This window comes from Neoarius graeffei, chromosome 6, assembly GCF_027579695.1.
Source record: "Neoarius graeffei isolate fNeoGra1 chromosome 6, fNeoGra1.pri, whole genome shotgun sequence".
NCBI classification, from domain to species: Eukaryota; Metazoa; Chordata; class Actinopteri; order Siluriformes; family Ariidae; genus Neoarius; species Neoarius graeffei.
Window position 1 is genome coordinate 92,981,494 of NC_083574.1, and position 25,702 is coordinate 93,007,195.

General features: G+C 43.4%; 1 protein-coding gene across 1 annotated transcript in view; it reads right to left on the reverse strand.

Moving 5' to 3' along the window:
* The window catches only part of plch1 (phospholipase C, eta 1), a 300,261-nt gene that overhangs the window by 160,191 nt on the left and 114,368 nt on the right, over window positions 1-25,702 (reverse strand). Inside the window, 1 exon segment of the mRNA XM_060924490.1 lies at window positions 15,944-16,212. Coding sequence (XP_060780473.1) covers window positions 15,944-16,212 — 269 coding nt within the window.

A 25,702-nucleotide genomic window follows, 5' to 3' on the forward strand; every position in this document is an offset into this window, starting at 1 on the left:
GCCGATATAGGCATTAGAAGTTGCTACACTGCAAAAAATAAAAATCTTAGGAAGTTTATTTGTCTATTTTCAAGTCAAAACATCTAGCCACCCTTATTATAAGACATAATTGCCCAACAAGCAAAACATCATTTAAGGCCCGGTCCCACTGCACTTACGGATGCAAAGAGGATGTAAAACGTAAAAAAATCTTTGCCATCCGTTGGAAAACGCTATGCATCCGTTGTGTACTCATTGCATACGTGCTTCATACGCTCTATCCATCGAGCATCCGTCCACTGTGATTTCATCCGCGCAAAAAGTTTTGAGCTGCACAAAACTTTTAGAACGGATGAACTTTCCGCCGTGTACGATGTAAATCCGCGACATATACGAGCAACAAACGTTCTATGTCCGTTATCATCCGTTAAACGTCTGCTGTATCCTCTCTGCATCCTCTGGGCATCCTCGCAACTCACATCCGCTGCAGCTGAAAACGGAAAGAGGGAGGAAAGATAAGGTACATGAAACGTCTATTCATCGTTAGTAGCACGGAAATAGAAAGGATGTAAGCGTATGCATCTCGTATATAAAGTATTCAAAACGGACAAAGCGTTTATATCTGGGATGTATCTCGTATATTAAGGATGTCTGGAGTATGTCTAGAGTATGTAGAAGGACAACTAGCGGACAATCGGTCTGCATCCGATATACATCCGCGCAACATCCCCTTCGTTTCCGTTAGGCGTACGTGATGCAGCCCCTTCATCCGCTATGCATCCGCTCTTTCTGCTATGCGTCCGCTTCTCAGTTATCACCGGTAACCCCTTCGGAGCTGTCATCCACTTCCATCCGCTTTCATCCGCTAGGCTTCCTATGAACATGCGTTTAACATCCCCGCTATATACTACCCACGTCCGTTCTTTTCCGTTCTGTTTTCGCAAATTTTCGCCAATTTTGTCCATTTCTGGAGCGGATGAAAACGGATAGAGCCACCCCCGAAATTTTGCTCGTCCGCTGTGTCCTTTTTGCATACGTTTTGTGTCCATCAGCCAGTGGGACCGGGCCTTTAGCTAGAAAGGCTAGTTTTTAGACAGTCCATCTTGAAAATCTTGTATAGACAAAATGTCTTGAAAAAGTCTTATTTGGAGCACCTTTGAAAATAAAACAAGTTTTTTTTTAAACAAGTAAGTACATTTTGGACATTTGTCAAATGCGGTTCATCTTGTTTCAAGAAAAAAAAAACAAAGTACGCTTGTTTTGGGAATAAATGAACTTTACTGAAATCTTTGAATCTTTCATTCCAATTCAACTCCACCTTACAGATCCTCAGTTTACTGCGACTGTTTTCTCAGTCATTCAGAGTGAGCTCCTTCTAGATGCTGTACAGACTCTAGACCAGACAAGTGCCTTCAAAAAGGCTATGAGTGAGTGGAGGGCGTTTTAGTGACGGCTTTTTGGAATGCTGTGAGTTAAGTTCAGTATTTTTGTTTGTTTGTTTGTTTGTTTGTTTTTGTGCCTGATCTTGTAAACCCCTCGTACACATGAATAGTCAGTGCCCCCAAAATGCACTGTTGCTTTGGCGTTGTGTAAGCACTGTAAGTCAAAATGCGTAGACTTTTTTTTTTTTTTTGGTGCCTGAGGTCCTGGGGAAGTGGAATCTTAAGAGATGTTTTAATGTTTGAATGTTGAAATGGGAAAAAAAATAAACTTGTTGCAATGCTACACGTGTCGTCAACTTGATTCAAGATAGTCTCTGGTCTCATATCTAGAGTATTTTACTAATTACAGGTCACAAAAGGAGAATCTTTTAAGCTAGCAATGCTTAGTTGTAGAATTTAACAATCCTAATATTAGTATATTTATCTTAAATTCAGTTTTTACTGCTAAGACTTCGTCATGAATTGAAGTGAAATACCCTTAAAATGAAATAAATAAAAATGACTTGAATGGCTAAATGTAAGAAGTACGATCTTGTTATAAGAACTCATCTCATTATCTGTAGCCGCTTTATCCTGTTCTACAGGGTCTCAGGCAAGCTGGAGCCTATCCCAGCTGACTACAGGCGAAAGGCGGGGTACACCCTGGACAAGTCGCCAGGTCATCACAGGGCTGACACATAGACACAGACAACCATTCACACTCACATTCACACCTACGCTCAATTTAGAGTCACCAGTTAACCTAACCTGCATGTCTTTGGACTGTGGGGGAAACCGGAGCACCCGGAGGAAACCCACGCGGACACGGGGAGAACATGCAAACTCCACACAGAAAGGCCCTCGCCGGCCACGGGGCTCGAACCCAGGACCTTCTTGGTGTGAGGCGACAGCGCTAACCACTACACCACCGTGCCGCCCATTATAAGAACTATTTTGATTATTCTGAGTTAATCAGATCTCGCGTAATAAATTCCCCAATCTTATTTTGGAATTATTTCATCTAAAAACAGGTTAGAGTTTTCATCTTACTTTAAGAAATCTTACCAAGTCAAATTTGACTCGTTCCATTGGCAGATTTTTTTCACCTGATTCAAGCAAATATGCTTTGTTTTAATCTTTTATTTCTTAATTTTGAAAGGCCATTTTTTGCAGTGTAAAGGCAATCGTATTGTCGTTGCTGAAGGCATTAGTAGTTGCTGAATTCAGTCGAGGAGGTCACATGGCATTTGTTTCTAACCAAAATCTAATGAAATATAAAGTGTTTAAAATAAGATAATATACAGTATCATCTGGAAGCATTACATATCATTTTCTCTCATTATCTCTAGCCGCTTTATCCTTCTACAGGGTCGCAGGCAAGCTGGAGCCTATCCCAGCTGACTACGGGTGAAAGGCGGGGTACACCCTGGACAAGTCACCAGGTCATCGCAGGGCTGACACATAGACACAGACAACCATTCACACTCACATTCACACCTACGCTCAATTTAGAGTCACCAGTTAACCTAACCTGCATGTCTTTGGACTGTGGGGGAAACCGGAGCACCCGGAGGAAACCCACGCGGACACGGGGAGAACATGCAAACTCCACACAGAAAGGCCCTCGCCGGCCCCAGGGCTCGAACCCAGGACCTTCTTGCTGTGAGGCGACAGCGCTAAAGCATTACATATATAATGTGGTAATTAGTTAATGAAACTATTTTACGTTTTTGGCAATTTCTTTTATTCCAAGCGTGTTTGTAATTAAATGAACAAACATTCACATGAGAAAATGAGTGAATAATAAGCTAAATAATTAAGTAAATGTGTTTCCCGTGCTCACTCATTTCACTGTTATCCCCTGATCATGCAGTCAGGATTATTTCAACTGTTATCCATAATGCCGAGTGGGTAATGTTCTCCATTATAAGTGCATGCGTGTGCAGAGAGAGAGAGGTTTATACAGTCATGGTCAGAAGTTTACATACAGTGACATGAATGTTATCTTGGATATGAATGTCATGGCAATGTTTGGGCTTTCAGTAATTTCTTTGAACTGTTCTTTTCTGTGGCAGAATGATTGTACAGCATACAGCTTTAATAAAAAAACACTAGAATTTGGTGCACAAGTTTTAATTTTCTTTGGGTTTTCTGAAATCAACACAGGGTCAAAATTATGCATGCAAGGTCAAAAATATACATACAGCACACCTAATATTTGGGTAAAATGTCTCTTCATGGGCGGCACGGTGGTGTAGTGGTTAGTGCTGTCGCCTCACAGCAAGAAGGTCCGGGTTCGAGCCCCGTGGCCGGCGAGGGCCTTTCTGTGCGGAGTTTGCATGTTTTCCCCATGTCCATGTGGGTTTCCTCCGGGTGCTCCGGTTTCCCCCACAGTCCAAAGACATGCAGGTTAGGTTAACTGGTGACTCTAAATTGAGCGTAGGTGTGAATGTGAGTGTGAATGGTTGTCTGTGTCTATGTGTCAGCCCTGTGATGACCTGGCGACTTGTCCAGGGTGTACCCCGCCTTTCGCCCGTAGTCAGCTGGGATAGGCTCCAGCTTGCCTGCGACCCTGTAGAACAGGATAAAGCGGCTAGAGATAATGAGATGAGATATATAAAAGGAGGTCAATTCAACCTCCTTAGGTACACATTACACACAGATCAAAACCTCTCTCTCTCTCTCTCTCTCTCTCACACACACACTGTTAGAGGTGCAGAAATGTGTCTCATTTATGACACTCAATTCATTAATCACTCGACTTATGGAGTTAAATTTGATTAAAATGTCGCAATATAAATGTGACATTCCGATATCCATACATAATTCATTGATAGATTGAAATACATTTATAATGTTTTGTGCAGATTTATTTAATAATTAACTCAATGTACTTGCAATGTGCAAGAAAAATTATTTAACACCATCAGCAGATTCATCACCAGTTTCCCCCATTAACTGTGAGAGTCCCTCGGAGGCACATGTGCATTCTGTGTATTCGGCTCTGAGCGAGTCGCTCTTTGTTTGGAATGAGTGGTCTGGGTCCATCGTAAATTTCGAGCAACCTAAAGGACTACTTGGGCTATGATGTTGTTTGGGGAAATCACGTTAGCTTGATGATGGATCTTAAGAGGTAACTTAGGACTCTCTTGGCCTTAAGAGGCTTTCAGGAAACCCACCCCTGTTGAACAGCAGGTCAATCTCACTTTGATTGCGTCCTTCCTTGCAGAATACATAAATGTACTCCACACACACGTTCAGTTCAAGAGTCACAAAAGGAGACGTACAGCGATGCTTGAAAGTTTGTGAACCCTTTAGAATTTTCTATATTTCTGCATAAATATGACTGAAAACATCATCAGATTTTCACACAAGTCCTAAAAGTAGATAAAGAGAACCCAGTTAAACAAATGCGACAAAAATATTATACTTGGTCATTTATTTATTGAGGAAAATGATCCAGTATTACATATCTGTGAGTGGCAAAAGTATGTGAGCCTCTAGGATTAGCAGTTAATGTGAAGGTGAAATTCAAGTCTGGTGTTTTCAATCAATGGGATGACAATCAGGTGTGAGTGGGCACCCTGTTTTATTTAAAGAACAGGGATCTATCAAAGGCTGATCTTCACAGCTCATGTTTGTGGAAGTGTATCATGGCATGAATGACGGAGATTTCTGAGGACCTCAGAAAAAGTGTTGTTGATGCTCATCAGGCTGGAAAAGGTTACAAAACCATCTCTAAAGAGTTTGGACTCCACCAATCCACAGTCAGATAGATTGTGTACAAATGGAGGAAATTCAAGACTATTGTTACCCTCCCCAGGAGTGGTTGACCAACAAAGATCACTCCAAGAGTAAGGCATGTAATAGTCGGCGAGGTCACAAAGGACCCCAGGGTAACTTCTAAGCAACTGAAGGCCTCTCTCACATTGGCTAATGTTAATGTTCATGAGTCCACCATCAGGAGAACACTGAACAACAATGGTGTGCATGACAGGGTTGCAAGGAGAAAGCCACTGCTCTCCAAAAAGAACATTGCTGCTCGTCTGCAGTTTGCTAAAGATCACGTGGGCAAGCCAGAAGGCTATTGGAAAAATGTTTTATGGATGGATTGTTAGGACTAGGACTGTTTTGGCCTCTAGAGGCTGCTGTTATTTCCTTTTCATGTCGTGTTTATTTTGGCCTCTAGAGGCCGCCACTGTTCCTGTGTTTTGTGTTTGTGTTAATTGCCTAATTATCTTCACCTGTGTCCTTAATTAGTTTGTCTATTTATACCCCTGAGTTCAGTCCTCTTGTCACGGAGTCTTTGTGCTGTTATGTTTATCTCCAGTTTCCTTTGTACTGTGTTTTTTGATCTTCTTAGCTTTTGAATTTTTGCACTTTGCTTTTCTTTTGGATTATACTCTTTGGTTTTTTTTTGTCTTTTGTTTTGCCCTGTATATAGTGTATATAGTTTAAATAAACCTTTTGATACTTTTTCTACTTCCGCCTCACGCCTCTGCATTTGAGTCATCCCCCTGGTGGCCTAGTGGGGGTTTGCTGGATTATCACACCAACGAACCAGGTTCGAATCTCAGCAAAACCCTAACAGAAAGACTCCGTCATGACCGACTCAGCAGAGGCTGCTTCAACTGTCTACCCGGCCAACCTTCAGGGAATTATGGCAGCTTTGACACGCTTCGGAGCGACCATGGACGCTCATGGACGTACGCTCACCAGCCAACGTGAGGCCCTCGCTCGCCACGAGGAACTGCTTCAGCAAATTGGGAAAACCCTGGCACAGCTGACATCTCTGCCTGCATCTCCTGCTCCTGATCCAGCTCCCACTCCTGCTCCAGTGCCTCCTGCAATGCTGCCTTCTTCACCTCGCGAACCCAGCCTTCCTGCACCACAGAGGTATGACGGCAAGCACAGTGAGTGCCGAGAGTTCCTTACCCAGTGTCAACTCACCTTTGAGCTTCAGCCTACCACCTACACTACGGATCGCCGCAAGATTGCCTTTGTGATCACCTTATTAGCTGGTAAGGTGCGAGCCTGGGCTACTGCTATCTGGCAAAGACAGGGACCTGAGTGCTTTGATTTCCAGCTGTTTTCTGAAGAGATGCTTCGGGTCTTCGATCAGGCAGACATCAGTACCGACGCAGCCCGAAAGCTCATGTCCATCCGGCAAGGAGGAAGCGTCGCAGATTACGCCATCTCGTTCCGAACACTCGCAGCAGTAAGTGGATGGAACGAGACTGCCCTGGTGTCAGCCTTCCACCATGGTCTGTCTGACCCCATCAAGGACGGTCTGGCCTCTATTGGATGCCCAAGTGACCTCGAAACCCTCATCTCACATGCTATTCGTCTGGACAACAGGATGAGAGAACGCCACCAAGCCTTGAGCCCCCCCAGCCTCCCTACCTCTACCTGGAGACCGTCTACCTCCTTCAGTGACTGTCCAGAACCCATGCAAGTGGGTCGTACTCGCCTCTCCGCATCTGAGAGGGAGCGCAGAAGGAGGGACAAGTGCTGCATCTACTGTGGCAAGCCTGGTCACTTCCGAGCATCATGTCCCGAACTCTTGGGAAAAGGACCGCCCCGTCCAGCCGAGGGAGGGTTGTGACGGGGCCTACCCTCTCTCCCGGACTCCCTGGCCAAGGAATCTACATCCCGGTCTCCATCTCCTGGGGTGAGTCTGTCCACTCTTGTCAAGCTTTGATAGACTCAGGGGCGGCTGGGAACTTTATGGATATTCACTTCGCCCAAAGCATCAATATTCCGACTGCACCTCTTGAAGTCCCACTGTCTGTGTCTGCCCTCGATGGCCAAGCGTTAGGTGATGGAAGAGTCACCCAAGTTACTTCTCCAGTTTTCCTCCAGTCTCAAGGTCACAAGGAAGAAATATCCCTGCACCTGATTCCTTCACCTGAGTTCCCAGTTATTCTAGGCCTTCCTTGGCTTACTCGCCACAACCCTCGCATAGACTGGGTAACAAGCCAGGTTGTGGAATGGGGCCCTGCATGCCATGCCTCTTGTCTGCTCTCTAGCTCTCCTGTGTCTCCTGCCGAGCCCCCTGATCTCACCGAGTTATCTCAAGTTCCCACAGAGTACTGGGATCTCAAGGAGGTATTCAGCAAGAGCAGGGCCGCCGTTCTTCCTCCGCACCGGGCCTACGACTGTGCCATCGACTTGCTCCCTGGGACTACCCCTCCTCGTGGCAGACTGTTTTCACTCTCTCAGCCAGAACGCAAGGCCATGGAGGAATACCTCAAAGATGCCCTGGTCTCTGGGTTTATTCGACCCTCCACTTCACCTGCTGGAGCCGGCTTCTTCTTTGTCGGCAAGAAGGATGGGGGGCTCCGACCATGTATTGATTACAGGGGCCTGAATAAGATCACTGTGCGCAACCGATATCCCCTTCCGCTGATGTCCACAGCTTTCGACCTGCTCCAAGGCGCCACCGTCTTCACCAAGTTGGACCTACGGAACGCATACCACCTCATCCGTATCCGACAGGGAGACGAGTGGAAGACTGCCTTTAACACCCTGTCTGGGCACTACGAATACCAGGTGATGCCCTTCGGACTCACCAACGCACCAGCTGTTTTTCAGGCCCTAATCAACGACGTCTTAAGGGACATGATTAACCTATACGTTTTTGTCTACCTCGACGACATCCTTATCTTTTCCAAGACCGTGCAGGAGCACCGCCACCATGTCCGCCAGGTTCTCCAGAGGCTGCTACAGAACAATCTGTTCGCCAAGGCCCAGAAATGCGAATTTCATGTTCCCGAGGTCTCCTTTCTGGGATTTATTGTACGGACAGGCCAACTCCAAATGGACCCTGCCAAGACCCTGGCCGTCCGGGACTGGCCTACTCCCAAGTCCGTTAAGGAGGTTCAGCGGTTCTTAGGATTCGCTAACTTCTACCGCAAGTTCATCAGGAACTTCAGTTCTGTGGCAGCACCCATGTCAGACCTCACCAAAGGGACAGGTGGATCTTATGGCTGGTCTCCTCAGGCAGAAAAGGCGTTCAAAGACCTCAAGGACCGCTTCTGCACGGCACCCATTCTGGTTCTCCCGGACACCTCCCAACCATTCATCGTGGAGGTGGACGCCTCGGACAGTGGTGTCGGCGCGGTGCTCTCTCAACATTCGGAAGGAAAGCTGCACCCCTGCGCTTACTTCTCCCACCGCCTGAGTCCTGCTGAGTCCCGATACGATGTGGGGGATCGAGAACTGCTAGCGGTCAAACTGGCCCTTGAGGAGTGGAGGCACTGGCTGGAGGGAGCACAACATCCATTCCTGGTTTGGACTGACCACAAGAACCTGGAGTACCTCCAGCAAGCCAAGAGACTGAACCCTCGACAGGCTAGGTGGGCCCTGTTTTTCAGTCGGTTTGACTTCACCCTCTCATACCGCCCCGGCTCCAAGAACACCAAACCTGACGCACTGTCCAGACTGTTCTCTGCCACTAACAGGGAGAATGAAGTCGGGCCTATTATCCCTGTGTCCCGGATTGTGGCCCCTGTCCGCTGGGGTATTGAGGAGGCTGTCCGACGAGCCCAACGCCAGGACCCCGGTCCTGGGACAGGGCCACCGGGCCTCTTGTACGTCCCACATCAAGCCCGGGCCAAGGTTCTCCAGTGGGGTCACTCTTCCCCTCTCACCGCCCACCCGGGAGCTCGGAGGACCCTGGACTTCCTGAAAAGACGCTTCTGGTGGCCTAACATGGAGAAGGAAGTAAGGTCATTTGTCCTGTCCTGTGAGGTTTGCACCAGAACCAAGAACCCACGACAGCGTCCCCAGGGTCTCCTGCATCCTCTGACCATTCCCCGGCGTCCCTGGTCCCACGTGGCAGTCGACTTTATCACGGGTCTCCCTGAGTCACAAGGTAACACGGTCATTTTGGTCTTAGTTGACAGATTCTCCAAGGCCTGCCGCTTCATACCACTGTGCAAACTCCCCTCTGCTCTTGAAACTGCGAAACTTTTGTTTAATCATGTCTTCCGAGTCTCCGAGTTTCCATGTTTCCCTGTTACGGCCCGTACTGACATCTACGTATGCCCCTGCCCCTAGGAACCCCCCACCCCCCCGCATCTTCCAGGGGCAGACTGTGTTCACTGTGAATCGCCTGCTTGACTCCCGCCAGGTCCGCGGCGGGTTGCAATATCTGGTGGACTGGGAGGGCTATGGTCCTGAGGAGCGCTGCTGGGTTCCTGCTCGGGATGTCCTTGATAAAGAACTATGTCGGGACTTCCATTCGGCCCATCCGGATCGCCCTGGGAACGTCAGGAGACGCTCCTAGAGGGGGGGGTCCTGTTAGGACTAGGACTGTTTTGGCCTCTAGAGGCCGCTGTTATTTCCTTTTCATGTCGTGTTTATTTTGGCCTCTAGAGGCCGCCACTGTTCCTGTGTTTTGTGTTTGTGTTAATTGCCTAATTATCTTCACCTGTGTCCTTAATTAGTTTGTCTATTTATACCCCTGAGTTCAGTCCTCTTGTCACGGAGTCTTTGTGCTGTTATGTTTATCTCCAGTTTCCTTTGTACTGTGTTTTTTGATCTTCTTAGCTTTTGAATTTTTGCACTTTGCTTTTCTTTTGGATTATACTCTTTGGTTTTTTTTTGTCTTTTGTTTTGCCCTGTATATAGTGTATATAGTTTAAATAAACCTTTTGATACTTTTTCTACTTCCGCCTCACGCCTCTGCATTTGAGTCATCCCCCTGGTGGCCTAGTGGGGGTTTGCTGGATTATCACACCAACGAACCAGGTTCGAATCCCAGCAAAACCCTAACATGGATGAGACCAAAATAGAACTTTTTGGTTTAAATGAGAAGCATTATGTTTGGAGAAAGGAAAACACTGCATTCCAGCATAAGAACCTTATCCCATCTGTGAAACATGGTGGTGGTAGTATCATGGTTTGGGACTGTTTTGCTGCATCTGGGCCAGGACGGCTTGCCATCATTGATGGAACAATGAATTCTGAATTATACCAGCGGATTCTAAAGGAAAATGTCAGGACATCTGTCCATGAACTGAATCTCAAGAGAAGGTGGGTCATGCAGCAAGACAATGACCCTAAGCACACAAGTTGTTCTACCAAAGAATGGTTAAAGAAGAGTAAAGTTAATGTTTTGGAATGGCCAAGTCAAAGTCCTGACTATGTACTGATATATACTTTAACTATGCATATCATGTAATATACTATGCTTTTTTATCTATCATATACCACTAAACACACTGCACATGTGTTTACTGAGAGGCTTCTGGCTCTCCCCTTTTAGTTATGCTGTCATAGTTAGTTGCCGGAGTCACTGCTTGTACTCAGTGCAATATGTATACTGTTCCTACTTATTCAGGTGACATTGGACATACCTAACAACCTGTGTTTCTTTCCCTCCCCCCCCCCCAAATCTGTCCTTCTGAGTTACATGGAGTCAACAGGAAATCTTTTGGTGGAGAGGGTGGAGACCTCAACTGGCTATCGTAGCCTGCAGGGAATCGGCCATCAAATATTCTGTCGCATGTCCCAGACCCAGTGAAATGTAACTGAATTGTCTTGGCCAGCCCTAAGGGTCCCATCTGCATCTCATCATTGCTGAGGAGTGTGCTCCCATCACCCAATCAAGCATCCAGCCAGAGCAGGTCATGATATTTTTTAACCATATTAACATGCCATTGTTGTGTATTATGCCTGATTTCAAGACTCTCGTCTCTGCGAGCCTACCACACAGATTTAATACTTGTGTAATTTTAGGGCATACCTAACAACCTGTGTCCCCCCCCCCCATCTGTCCCTCTGAGTTACATGTTGGTCCTGGGATTGAGATGCTGGCCTCTTCTGCCCCTCGGACCTGCTTGATCCATCCTGGTGCCCTGTGTCTGGTCGGAGTTTTATCACATCGCTCCTGTGAAGGACGGCCCCATGAGGACAGTTGAGGGTTATACCTGGAGGATGCTCTGGACTCTTACAGTAATGCTTTTATGGCTGAGGACTACAGTTGACTTGCTAACTTTAGGACTGCAGTTGTCATGAACAGTTTTGCACTCAAGTTTCCATCAATGAAGAGTTATAACATCAACAAAACTGTCTTCATGTTAAAACTGTTAATATTATAGTCATGCTGTCTGTTGTTGCCCAAACGAGGATGGGTTCCCTTTTGAGTCTGGTTCCTCTCGAGGTTTCTTCCTCATGTCATCTGAGGGAGTTTTTCCTTGCCACCGTCGCCACAGGCTTGCTCATTGGGGATATATTAGGGATAAAATTAGCTCATGTTTTAAGTTGTTCAAATTCTGTAAAGCTGCTTTGCGACAACGTTTATTGTTAAAAACGCTATACAAATAAACTTGACATGTATGTAATTGTCCACAAAGTATTTGCACTGCTCATTACACTCTTATTTGCACTGTGACTGGTTACTGGCAACTGCACAACCTCACTACCTCCCACACTGAGAGCTGTATATTCTATTACTTGCTCTTATTGGTAATGTTTTATTTCTTTGGTATTTTAGTCTTTTATACAATTTCCTTGTATAATACTATTTAGTTTTGTATTGATCTAGTGCAATGCAGAAATGTTACTGGATACCTTGAATTTCCCTCTGGGATTAATAAAGTATCTATCTGTCTGTCTATCTATCTTAATCCAATGGAAATGTTGTGGAAGGACCTGAAGCGAGCAGTTCATGTGAGGAAACCCACCAACATCCCAGAGTTGAAGCTGTTCTGTACGGAGGAATGGGCTAAAATTCCTCCAAGCCGGTGTGCAGGACTGATCAACGGTTACTGCAAACATTTAGTTGCAGTTATTGCTGCACAAGGGGGTCACACCAGATACTGAAAGCAAAGGTTCACATACTTTTGCCACTCACAGATATGTAATATTGGATCATTTTCCTCAATAAATAAATGAGCAAGTATAATATTTTTGTCTCGTTTGTTAAACTGGGTTCTCTTTTAGGACTTGTGTGAAAATCTGATGATGTTTTAGGTGATATTTATGCAGAAATATAGAAAATTCTAAAGGGTTCGCAAACTTTCAAGCACCACTGTAGCTCAGATTGTGTCACAATCTGGACTTCTTAAAGACTGTCAGATTTTTGGTCTCTTGAGCTTTTCACTGTCTATATAATCTCATTATGTGTGCTCACCTTCCAATACTGGCAGTTTGACATTTTCCACTATAGTTCTTCCAACTACAAGACTTCCCTGAACTGAAATATTTTCTCTTTTGCATGTGTCTCAACTGCACGTAAGATTCTAGCATGTCAAAATCTTGTCATATCCAAAAGTGAAATCAAGACTATTGCATTTCAAGGTTTCATTCCACCTGCCTCTAATAAGAAAATAGGCTGATGTTCTTCATGTTTGCTCACTTGTTAGTGAAACTGACCACTGGTTTTAAGGTTAGTTTGCTTGCTAGCAAACTTGACTGATGATTGTAATTATATAAGTTATTCTATCCACATTCACTGAATATGAGCAATCGCGCAGTCTGATTGGCTACTCTACTACTAGGCTATCAGCTCATATACCATGAATAGAGAAAAACAAAGTGGTGGAGCGTGTTGCTGAACCAACCAAGGACGAAATATAAACCCCCAAAAATACAAAAAAGCAGCAAAATATGGAATGAATGTACTTGATGGTAAGAATGCATCTTTTTTTATTTTTCTAGAATTATTATCGCATTTTTCACAAATTGCTCCTGTCATTTCGCCGGTTTGTTTACATTCTAAGCGGACATTATTTTGTCAGACATTTTGTATGACGTTTTATTTATCAAATTTGAAAAAAATGAAAATAAAAATGCCCTGTTTCTCAAAATCCAGTGAATGTGGATAGAATAAAACAGTTATTCCACTCAATCTCATCATACACGGCTTATAGCGATCGGCTCATGTCCGACTCAATTTTGTGGAGTAACTGTTAATTATCCTACAGTTAATTATCTTGAGCTGGGATTTAATTGAATGTATATTTAGCTTACCGTTATCTGTTATAGCTACTACTGTAAAATGTGATATTAGCTCAGCTAACTAACTTATCTGGCTAACTTAAGGTAGCTGGTTAGGTAGATAGTGTTGTTCAAGTGATGTCAAGTTTTGTTCTTTTAAGTTTAAGGACGCAAATAACAGTACTTCAAAGATCAATGCTTTTTGACGTCTGTCAATTGAAATAAAATCTCAATGCAATATAGCAACAGATTATCAAATTGTTGCCCAGCAACTGTTTACTTTTTTCCATAATATGGCCATCGCCAAACCTACAAGAAATAAATACAACCAGAATGTCAAGGACGTAGTAGCTCATCTGGCCTGCCATCAAAACAACCATGATGACCAAAACATCAACCAGAACTGAAATGTGATGCTGTGAGAGAGGACTAACCTCCACGACAAACTGTTTACAACAGGAAAATCAAGAAAGGACTAAATTTTGTTCCCTGAAGGAAGATCAACCCAAAACATCAATCAGAACTGAATTCAGATGAGAAATGAGAGAGGAGATACAATTCTAGTCTGAAGAAAATGTGTTAAGTTGACCTAATTACTAATTTTGTTAGCAAAAAAAATGTACAGTATGATGGCGAAGTTTTGTGCAGAAGGTCGAATTCTTTCAAATAAGACAATCAGAACTGAAATCCATTGAGAACTGAGGGAGGAGACATGATTTAACTGAAAATAAACAAAGTTGTAAACAAATTGTTTACAACAAGAAAATAAAAAAGACCAAGTTTTGTTCCGCGAAGGAAGATCTGCCCAAAACATCAATTAGAACCGAAATCAGGTGAGAACTGCAAGAGGAGATGCAATTCTAATGAGAAGTCCCAAAACTCGTTAAGGTGATCTAATTAGCAGTTCGTTAGAAAAAATTTGACAATACAATCAGCAAGTTTTTTTTGCAGAAGGTCGAGTTCTTTCAAACGAAACAATCAGAACTGAAATCCATTGAGAACTTAGGGAGGGGATATGATTTAACTGAAAATAAACAAAGTTGTAAACAAATTGTTTACAACAGGAAAATAAAAAAAATGACCAAGTTTTGTTCCTCATAGGAAGATCAACCCACAACATCAATCATAACTGGAATCAGGTGAGAAATGAGGCAGGAGATACAATTCTAGTGAGAGGCCTGGAAAATTCGTTAATTTGGCCTAATTACTAACTCGTTAGCAAAAAAAATTTGACAAAACAACGACCAAGTTTTGTGCAGAGTGAGGAGTTCTTTCGAACAAAACAATCGGAACGGATATCCGTGGAGAACTGACGGAGGAGATACGATTTTATGGAAGCAATTTTTGTGCCAAAATGTTCATACAATACTTTTGAAATATCAAACAAAAATGACAAATCAAAATACAAAAAAAGAAGAAAAAGTCAATTTTTTTTAGACTGGCAAACAAATTATTCATGTAATCGTGCAAAATATCAGTCTATTACTCTTCAGAAGCCTTTTATTTTTGTTCCACGTCTTTCTCAGTTTTGCTTGACGTAATTTATTTTGGTTGTGATTCCAGCTTTCTCGTTTGCGCTCCCTGACTTTTTGCTTGCAGTTTTGGCACAAACTTGACGTGTGGGCGGGCTGTCCAGGAATGCATTCCCATTGGCTAACTTGTGTTTGACTGACAGCTACGCTCAGCCATTCCCTACTCGGATTCTGGCGGGCTGTTTGACGAGTGAGCGATCCATTGACGGTAAACAAGGATGGAGTGGACTTCAGTGGTGACTATGATACTGAATTTACACTTTGTTGAATTAATTCAATATCATAGTCGCCACTGAAGTCCACTCCATCCTTGTTTACCGTCAATGGATCGCTCACTCGTCAAACAGTCCGCCAGAATCCGAGTAGGGAATGGCTGAGCGTAGCTGTCAGTCAAACACAAGTTAGCCAATGGGAATGCATTCCTGGACAGCCCACCTACACGGGAAGTTTGTGCCAAAACTGCAAGCAAAAAGTCAGGGAGCGCAAACGAGAAAGCTGGAATCGCAACCAAAATAAATTACGTCAAGCAAAACTGAGAAAGACGCCGAACAAAAATAAAAGGTTTCTGAAGAGTAATAGACTGATATTTTGCACGATTACACGAATAATTTGTTTGCCAGTCTAAAAAAATTGACTTCTTCTTTTTTTGTATTTCGATTTGTCGTTTTTGTTTGATATTTCAAAAGTATTGTATGAACATTTTGGCACAAAATTGATTCCATACGATTTAACTGAATTGTGGACGACGGACACCACGCCACGGCAACAGCTCATCGGCCTTATGGACAGATGAGCTAATGAAGTGCAGTGATGTATGGCGACAAAAGATTTCATAAATGTTCACACATTATATTCCACTTCAAATTGCCAAACACTAAGCAGCCAAAGTAAGTTTTGAGTGAACCAGAATACAACCCAAACATACAGTTAAGTAACTGAAGGTTAAGGTTACACTGGGATTTGAACTCATAACCATTTGGTCATAAATTCAGAATTTTAACAAATGAAATACTGCTTCTTTGTACCAATCAGTAACGAAGATCTTTCATTCCTCCACCCATCCACCCACCTCTACTCATCTAAAGGATATTGGTCATGGGTTCGTTGTCTTTTGGCCAACGAGTCCTCGTCACTGATGCCTGCCATCAGGTACCTGAGTCCCGTCACCCACGTCCTTGCTTCCTCTGAATTGGATGTCACCAAGTCCAGAGAATCCATATGGTTTCCATGGTAAATGGTGAAACAGCAACTGGGGTCAAAGTTCCCATCAGCATGCCGATGGAAGATATCGCTCTGTCGACCTTCGGTAACCTTGTAGAGCGAGTCGATGGTGACTGAGAAAAAGAGCACAATGACCAGGCCACTGAATTAGTACAGCAAAAACAAACATCTACAAACACAATCAAAATTAAAATGACTTAGAAGCTGAAAAGCAAACCGTAAGTGCAATAACTACAAGTCATCTTATTTGAGTGAATGATTCAAGGATTGGTCGCACAAAGGGCAAAGGTCATGCAGAAGTGTGTTGTCTGTAATGAAGATATCAGATTCTATCACTGAGGGGAAACAAATATTTCGACAGACACAAGCTGGGATCATATTTTCTCTCTCCTCTGCTAAAGACAATATCAGTGTGTCATGAATCTTATTGCATTTCTCTCTCTCACACACACACACTGTTACTTTCTCTCTGTCTCTCTCTCTCTCTCTCTCTCTCTGTCTCTCTCTCCCTCTCACACCTCTGGCAGAACATTTTTATCCAAAACCTTATCACAGACTTATCAGAAGTTCTGTAATCATATTACGTCTTTTCATAAAGCTAAATCTTGAGCGACGTCTGAAATATTACACAACACCTGATGAAATTTGTTTTTTCATAACAGGATAATAATCTTATCTCCACACTTCGTTAGTGGAACAGAGCGTTCGTTCATATCAGAGCCGTCAAAAGCAACCTCCTTCAACAGGCAACAAGCTGGACACAATCTGCTCATTTTTTATTTTTTAATTATGCAAATGGAGAGTAACAAAGAGGCTTATCTTGCACAAACAGACTTTAAATGTGATGGCAGACAGGCAAGTTAGGCAGAGAGATCAAACTGAAGTGTGAATTGAGCGAAACACTAACTTTCAGTATTTATTGTACTGTAAAGCCAAATACAGTGAAAACTAAATTGATTGACTAATGGCCCTTTTCCACTACCCTTTTTCAGCTCACTTCAGCTCGCTTCAGCTCACTTCAGCCTGACACGGCTCGCGTTTCGACTACCAAAAAACAGCACGACTCGGCTCGCTTCAGCCCTGCTTAGCCCCTAAAACTCGCACCGTTTTGGAGTGGGGCTGAAGCGAGCCTAAGCGAGCCGAGTGAGTCGGGGGGCGTGAGCAGACACTCCCCTGTGCACTGATTGGTGAGGAGGAGTGTCCTCACATGCCCACACACGCCCCGCGAGCATGCTGGGATCTGTAAACACCGTAAACCAGGAAGAAGAAGAATTACGAATTACGAGAATTATGAAGCCTTATGCGCCTCGCCTCATCTATACGCTCTTGCCAGTATCTGTTGGCGTTGGCGGTGACAACAAGCCACAGCACCAAGACCAGCAACACTAACGACTCCATGTCCTCCATGTTTATTGTTTACTATCCGGGTCGTGAGACTACCACTTAAAAGCTCACTGATGTCACTGTTTGCGCTGTTTAACGACATCACGTGACGTCCACCCACTTTCGCTAACTCCACCCAATGTGTCCACCCACTTCCAGCCAGCACGGTTCAGCGCGGTTGTAGTCGAAATGCAACTCCAACAGCCCCACTCAGCTCGACTCAGCACGGCACGGCTCAGCCGCGTTTGTAGTGGAAAAGCGGCATAAATTGGACAGACGGCCAATAACAATGATGGACAACGTCGCGGACGAACTCCTTTGAGTATCTTGGAAGTGTGGTAAGTGTACAGTGCCTTGCAAAAGTATTCATCCCCCTTGGTGTTTGTCCTGTTTTGTCGCATTACAAGCTGGAATTAAAATGGATTTTTGGAGGGTTGGCGCCATTTGATTTACACAACATGCCGACAGCTTTAAAGGTGCATGTTGTTTTTTTATTGTGACGCAAACAATAATTAAGATGAAAAAACAGAAATCTGGAGCGTGCATAAGTATTCACCCCCTTTCATAAATAAGAGCTGGTCCAACCAATTCACTTCATAAATCACATAATTAGTTGATTAAGATCCACCTGTGTGCAATCAAAGTGTCACATGATCTGTCACATGATGTCTGTATAAATCAACCTGTTCTGGAAGGATTCTGACTCTGCAGCACTAGGCAAGCAACATGAAAACCAAGGAGCCTCCAAACAGGTCAGAGACAAAGTTGTGGAGACGTATAGAGGTTTTCGACCCACGTGACCGTTGCCATGCCAACAAGTAGCCGGCGCCATTTTGACGGTCACAAATATGGCGACTACCGGTAGCGATACACTGTTGATCATGACGAAGTCTCATTGTCGAGTATTTTATCCGGCCTAGATGACGCGAGTAAGAAGCGATATCACCAGAAAATCAATGATGCTGGTGTACGTGATCCGTACACATTACTAGGCTATCTTTTTCTGGCTTTGTAGCGCTGCAGCGCGGGTGATCTTCCTGACCTGCAGTCAGGCGTGTGGGAAATACCAGGGAAAAAACATAAAAGAAAAAGGAGCGAGATGCAGAAAACACCTTCACTATCCAGCAACGTAGGGCATTTACAGGGCGAGCAGAGGGAGAGGTATTTGCAAAAATTGAGGTTAGCAGGCTTAGAGAACAACGTTTACCTGCTTCCACCAGAATTGTTCACTGACGTACAGAAGTACACCAAGCCCTCGTCTTTACCTGACTTCGGCCCACATGATCTGTATACCTATGTCGTTAAAAACCAGGCTGGGTAACATGCCTACATCAGTGGGTCGTCCCTGGAGCCGGTGGTCGCCATCTTATTACAGCTAAGGTTTGTTCACATTTTCATTTACTTTCGGTCCTCAGGATAAACAAAATGTTATTAAATGTCATTGAAATAACTTCTTAGTCTGTTGAGACATGGCCCGTTATAAATTTGCTGTTACCAGGCAATGACCAAGAACTGTATTATTAGGGTCAGTGTCTGTGTTGTAGCAGTTTACTAGCAGCTAGCTGTTAGCACTAGCTAATATCAACAACATCATAGCTGGTATGCTATTGTAGCAATGTTTACGTTCAGTCATTTGGATGACTGTTAAAACCTTTCAGTCTCAAGTTTTTCCTTTACTGTATTTACTAGTTTACTGAGCTAGCGCGCTCGCTCCCAGCCTGCCCGAGCGCGCTAGCTCAGTAAACTAGTAAATACAGTAAAGGAAAAACTTGAGACTGAAAGGTTTTAACAGTCATCCAAATGACTGAACGTAAACATTGCTACAGTAACATACTAGCTACTGTTGTTGACATTAGCTAGCTTGACCTTCAAAATGGCAGACACCGGGGCGTCACGTCACCTGTGACATCACGTCGAAAACCTCTATAGATCAGGGTTGGGTTATAAAAAATATCCCAAACTTTGAATATCCCACGGAGCTCCATTAAATCCATTATAGCAAAATGGAAAGAATATGGCACCACTACAAACCTGACAAGAGAAGGCCCCGCCCACCAAAACTCACAGACCGGGTAAGGAGGGCATTAATCAGAGATGCAACAAAGACACCAAAGAGAACACTGAAGGAGCTGCAAAGATCCACAGTGGAGATGGGAGTATCTGTCCAAAGGACCACTTTAAGCCATACACTCCACAGAGTGGGGCTTTATGGAAGAGTGGCCAGAAAAAAGTCATTGCTTAAAAAATCATGTTTGGAGTTTGCCCAGCAGCATGTAGCAGACTCCCCAAACACATGAAAGAAGATTCTCTGGTCAAATGAGACAAAAATTAAACTTTTTTGCCATCATGGGAAATGCCATGCGTGGCCCAAACCCAACACCCTGAGAACACCATTCCTACAGTGAAGCATGGTGGTGGCAGCATCATGCTGTGGGGATATTTTTCATCTGCAGGGACAGAAAAGCTGGTCAGGACTGAAGGAAAGATGGATGGCACTAAATACAGGGCAATTCTGGAGGAAAACCTGTTTGAGTCAGCCAGAGGTTTGAGACTGGGATGAAGGTTCACGATCTAGCAGGACAATGACCCTAAACATACTGCTAAAGCTATGCTGGAGTGGTTTAAAGGGAAATATTTAAATGTCTTGGAATGGTCTAATCAAAGCCCAGACTTTAATCCAACTGAGAATCTGTGGAATAACTTGAAGATTGTTGTACACCAACACAACTCATCTAACTTGAAGGAGTTGGAGCAGTTTTGCCCTGAGGAATGAGCAAAAATCCTAGTGGCTAGATGTGCTAAGCTAATAGAGACATACCCGAAGAGACTTGCAGCTGTAATTGTAGCAAAAGGTGGCTTTATAAAGTATTGGCTCTGGGGGGTGAACACCTATGCACACTCCAGATTTCTGTTTTTTCATCTTAATTATTGTGTGTGTCACAATAAAAAAATATATATGTGTGCACCTTTAAAGTGGTCGGCATGTTATGTAAATCAAATGGTGCTAACCCTCCAAAAATCCACTTTAATTCCAGCTTGTAATGCAACAAAACACGACAAACATCAAGGGGGATGAATACTTTTGCAAGGCACTGTAGATGAAGGAACGGACGAGGATGTTAAAACAAGGATTAACAAAGCCAGAATAGTCTTCAACAATCTGGGGAACATCTGGGCATCAAAGGTGCTGTCTAAGATTACTAAGTCAAAGATTTTTTAACCGAATGTTAAATCCGTCCTCTTGTATGGAGCAGAGACTTGGAGAACTACCAAAGCTATGCTTGGGAAAATTCAAACATTCCTTAATCATTGTCTAAGGACAATCATGAATGTTAGAAGATCAGATAAAATGAAGAATGAAGAACTATGGGAATTAACCAACAAACAACCAGTAGAGATACAAATCCAGAAGAAGAAGAAGAAGTGAAGCTGGATAGGACATGCACTAAGTCACTAAAGAACATCAGTAAGCAAGCTTTAAAATGGAACCCACAAGGAAAAGAGCCCATCCTAAAAACACCTGGAGGAGAGGAGAGGCGTTGAAGGAAGGTGAAATGAAAGCCAGGGGTTATTCATGGTCAACACTAGAGAAAACGGCACAGAATAGAACTAGATGGAAAGTTCTTGTTGGTGCCCTATGCTCCTAGGGAGCTAAGGGCTTAATAATAATTTATTGCATTTGGGATTTAATGCACCAAGCAACCAAGCCAGAGGACCTCGCTGTGTGATGGCAGAGAGCAGTGATTATTATCTATCCCATGAACCACCTACTCTGCATGATGAACAAAGCACTTACATGGGATAATCCCTGACCCACTCACACCAGCTTAACTTACTACAGAAAGCCAAAAAAACATACATGCATGCAGTAAATCACATACATTAATTGTCCTGCTTAACACCGGTGCACGGCCTACAGCAGAACATCTCCTGCGTGTGACGTGATGTGTGTATGCATGCCCATTTCAAGGCCTCTGAATGGGGGTCCAAGCAGAAATATGCAATAGCCATAATGTCAGACTTTTTCATTTCAGGGGTCCAAGCATAAAAGATACAATCGCCATGTTATATCACTGGCATACATGCAAAACAGAAATATACACAGTTCTGTGTATACAAAAGTCTTAGGCATGTAAAGAAATGCTGTAGACAAAAAAAATGGCTTAAAAATCTCATCTCATTATCTCTAGCCGCTTTATCCTGTTCTACAGGGTCGCAGGCAAGCTGGAGCCTATCCCAGCTGACTACGGGCGAAAGACGGGGTACACCCTGGACAAGTCGCCAGGTCATCACAGGGCTGACACAGACACAGACAACCATTCACACTCACATTCACACCTACGGTCAATTTAGAGTCACCAGTTAACCTAACCTGCATGTCTTTGGACTGTGGGGGAAACCGGAGCACCCGGAGGAAACCCACGCGGACAACATGCAAACTCCGTACAGAAAGGCCCTCGCCGGCCACGGGGCTCGAACCCGGACCTTCTTGCTGTGAGGCGACAGCGCTAACCACTACACCACCGTGCCGCCCTGGCTTAAAAATAATGAAATGAAATGTTTCAACATTAAAAAAATACTATAAACAGTCATCAGTGAGCCATAATAAATGAAATAAAGTCAATATTTGGTGTGAGACGACCATTTGCTTTAAAAAAAAAAAATAGTAGTCTCAGGTCCAATGAGTGCAGTTTTATGCGGAAATGAGCTGTAGGTTTTACTGAGCGTCTTACAGAATCAGCCACGGTTCTTCTGGACACTTTGTCACACTCGCTTCTTCATTTTGCACCAAAATTTTGCCAGTAGCCTTCATTATGTTTTCTTTTTTAATCTGGAAAGTGCTCTCTTATGGAATATGCTGCTCAGATATAAACCTTTTTTTTCTGTAAGATATAATTTTGTGCTCTAAAATGGTTTTGGACTGACTCGATAATGTAGAAGTCACAAAATAGAAATCTATAACAAAGTTTGTCTGAGAAAAACATAGGGTTCCAAGACTTTTGCACAGTACTGTGTGTCAACTCAGGAGAGCTTACTGAATCTTTCAGAATAATTACAAATTTCACTATGTGTATACATCAAGTATAACGTGGATTAAAGACATTAAAAAAATGTCTTCAAATTTTTATATACAGTTAGGTCCATATATATTTGGACACTGACACAAATTTTGTTTTTTTACCTGTTTACTGAAACATATTCAAGTTATAGTTATATAATGGACATGGACATAAAGTCCAGACTTTCAGCTTTCATTTGAGGGTATCCACATTAAAACTGGATGAAGGGTTTAGGAGTTTCAGCTCCTTAACATGCGCCACCCTGTTTTTAAAGGGACCAAAAGTAATTGGACAATTGACTCAAAGGCTATTTCATGGGCAGGTGTGGGCAATTCCTTCGTTATGTCATTCTCAATTAAGCAGATAAAAGGCCTGGAGTTGATTTGAGGTGTGGTGCTTGCATTTGGAAGATTTTGCTGTGAAGAAAACATGCAGTCAAAGGAGCTCTCCATGCAGGTGAAACAAGCCATCCTTAAACTTTGAAAACAGAAAAAACCCATCCGAGAAATTGCTACAATATTAGGAGTGGCAAAATCTACAGTTTGGTACATCCTGAGAAAGAAAGAAAGCACTGGTGAACTCATCAATGCAAAAAGACCTGGACGCCCACAGAAGACAACAATAGTGGATGATCGCAGAATAATTTCCATGGTGAAGAGAAACCCCTTCACAACAGCTAACCAAGTGAACAACACTCTCCAGGAGGTAGGCATATCAATATCCAAATCTACCATAAAGAGAAGACTGCATGAAAGTAAATACAGAGGGTTCATTGCACGGTGCAAGCCACTCATAAGCCTCAAGAATAAAAAGGCTAGATTGGACTTTGCTAAAAAACATCTAAAAAAGCCAGCACAGTTCTGGAAGAACATTCTTTGGACAGATGAAACCAAGATCAACCTCTACCGGAATGATGGAAAGAAAAAAGTGTGGTGAAGGCGTGGTACAGTTCATGATCCAAAGCATACCACATCACAGAGGCGTTGCCAGGATGTCATGCTTGGGTGGGCATTTGGTTTATTTGGGGGGGCAACAAATTACATTTCTTATTGTAGTGTATGTGTATGTATGTGTGTATAAGTCCCCCATTTTCGTGATCAGACGTGTTTCCCATGATTAATAGCGCATTCAGACGGGTATGAGCAAATTAATAGGACAAAGATTTCCTAAATGATAGTTGCTGGTGATTGGTTGAAGCAAAGTGGATAAAATAACATAATGGTGGGAAATCTGCACTGCTTGGAAGAGGTTTTGTTTATTGCTCTTGTGACATTTGCTACTTTTTATCATCATCGTCCTCACCATCATCATCTGCTTGACCCCAGGGAGTTGGGTAGCCCCACTGGGCTCTGAATCTGCTACAAATCCAGTAATGCAATTTGAACTATAAGATGTTTTGATTGAACTAGGTTTTGATTCCAGTAATTATCACCTACTAATGCTTCCAATTTCACAAATGGCCATTTTTAGTTCTTTACAAGAACAAAAATCTTTTGAAACTCTATTTTGCGTAATAATTTGGAACAGTCCATTTTTAGGTTTTTTTAATTTAAAAAAAATACAGTAAGCATTGGAAGGTTCGTTCAAAAACAGTTGATTTGTACACTGACGGTTGATGACTTGAAAATTAGGACGATTGTCATTTCTATTGACTCTTCAGGAAAATCAGTGAAAAAAGTCATTTGCATCATAATTTGGAATGTAGTGTAAGTTGAGATCCATACTCACACATAAACATTCAGGGGGTCAAACATGAAAAAAACAGACACATGAAAAAAAGGTTGGGCTTCATTATGCACCATATCTGCATCTAGTGATAAAAGGAAAGGACCTGTCATTACATGGACTTGTGTGATTAATAGAAGCAATGGAACATTTTTATATCAATATTTTTCCCTTTTTTATGAATACAAACAGAACTTATAGGCTGCAATATAGGTGTATTAAAGAACTATACCTACTAGAGAACAAGAATAGTGGAAAATTGCTCTCAGTCTAGTTAGATAAGTGATCAGTTTCTAGTGTATAACCTGGAATATCTACAGTATTAGTCTGCGGTTAGATTTGGAAAATTCTAAAACAAATTCATTCATATCCAAATTCTTTGTTATTTGTTTTCATGTGCCAGAATGACTAAATGTGTCTTCCTTGAATGCAGCATTGTTCTTCGGAGAGGTGTGAGAATGCGAGTCAGAGTAGAAAAAGAGCTTTCACATGCAGCTGATGACACACCAATGATGAGTGCGGTGACATACAGTTTATGCAGCATGGGGAAGGCCTTCTTGTACTGCTGGATGCATTTGCACACTTCAGAGAGGTTAGCATCTGTGCTTAGGATTATTGACTAACAGTGTTTTTGCCACAGCAGTTTCATTTTGTAAGCCCACATCATTAAGTTCCTGGCCTGCAAGCACTTGAAGTGGCTGTAGGAGAGAGGGGTCAAGAAAAGACACAGATTTGGGCAGGAGGAATGATGTCACCTTCATTAAGTCAACATTTTTTTGCCCATGTTTACATTAGACCGTATCAGCGGATCATCAGATTAACGTTTTTAAAACGATTAGTGTGCACACAGCAACACCAATACACGATTTGCGTGCACACAGCAACACCAATACACGGATACGCTCGGCTCCGCAGGCATCCTGCGCTCCAAATCACTCCGCCCTGAACAGCGAGTGCCCTCTGGAGGGTGCGCACTCCGGCCCTGCGCAGCTCACAGAGCACGCGAGTGAAGTGCACAAGCTGTGATTCGGGACTGAGCCGCTGTGTGTGTGATCCCAGCGCATATCACTTACCACTCGCAAGTGGAAGGATGGCAAGCCTAAAGACAATCATAACTACACAATGGGCAGTATTTGCATCAGTATTTGCAGTATTTTCATACTTTTATACTCTTTAATGAAAGGTGATACAAGGCGGAAGTCTGCGCCGTTTTTCAGCAGTCGCGTCACATGACCAACGCCAGCGAATCAGGAAGGTGGATGTCACAGTGACGTTGTCCAATGAGACGCCAGCTAGAGCTCAGCACAGCGTATCCGCGTATTCTCAATGTTTACACAGTACCGGAGCTGACACGATCTGGATTGAATACGTGGACCCTGGCGGATTCCCGTTTCCCGGCGTTTCCAGGCGGTTTAATGTAAACGGACAGTGCATC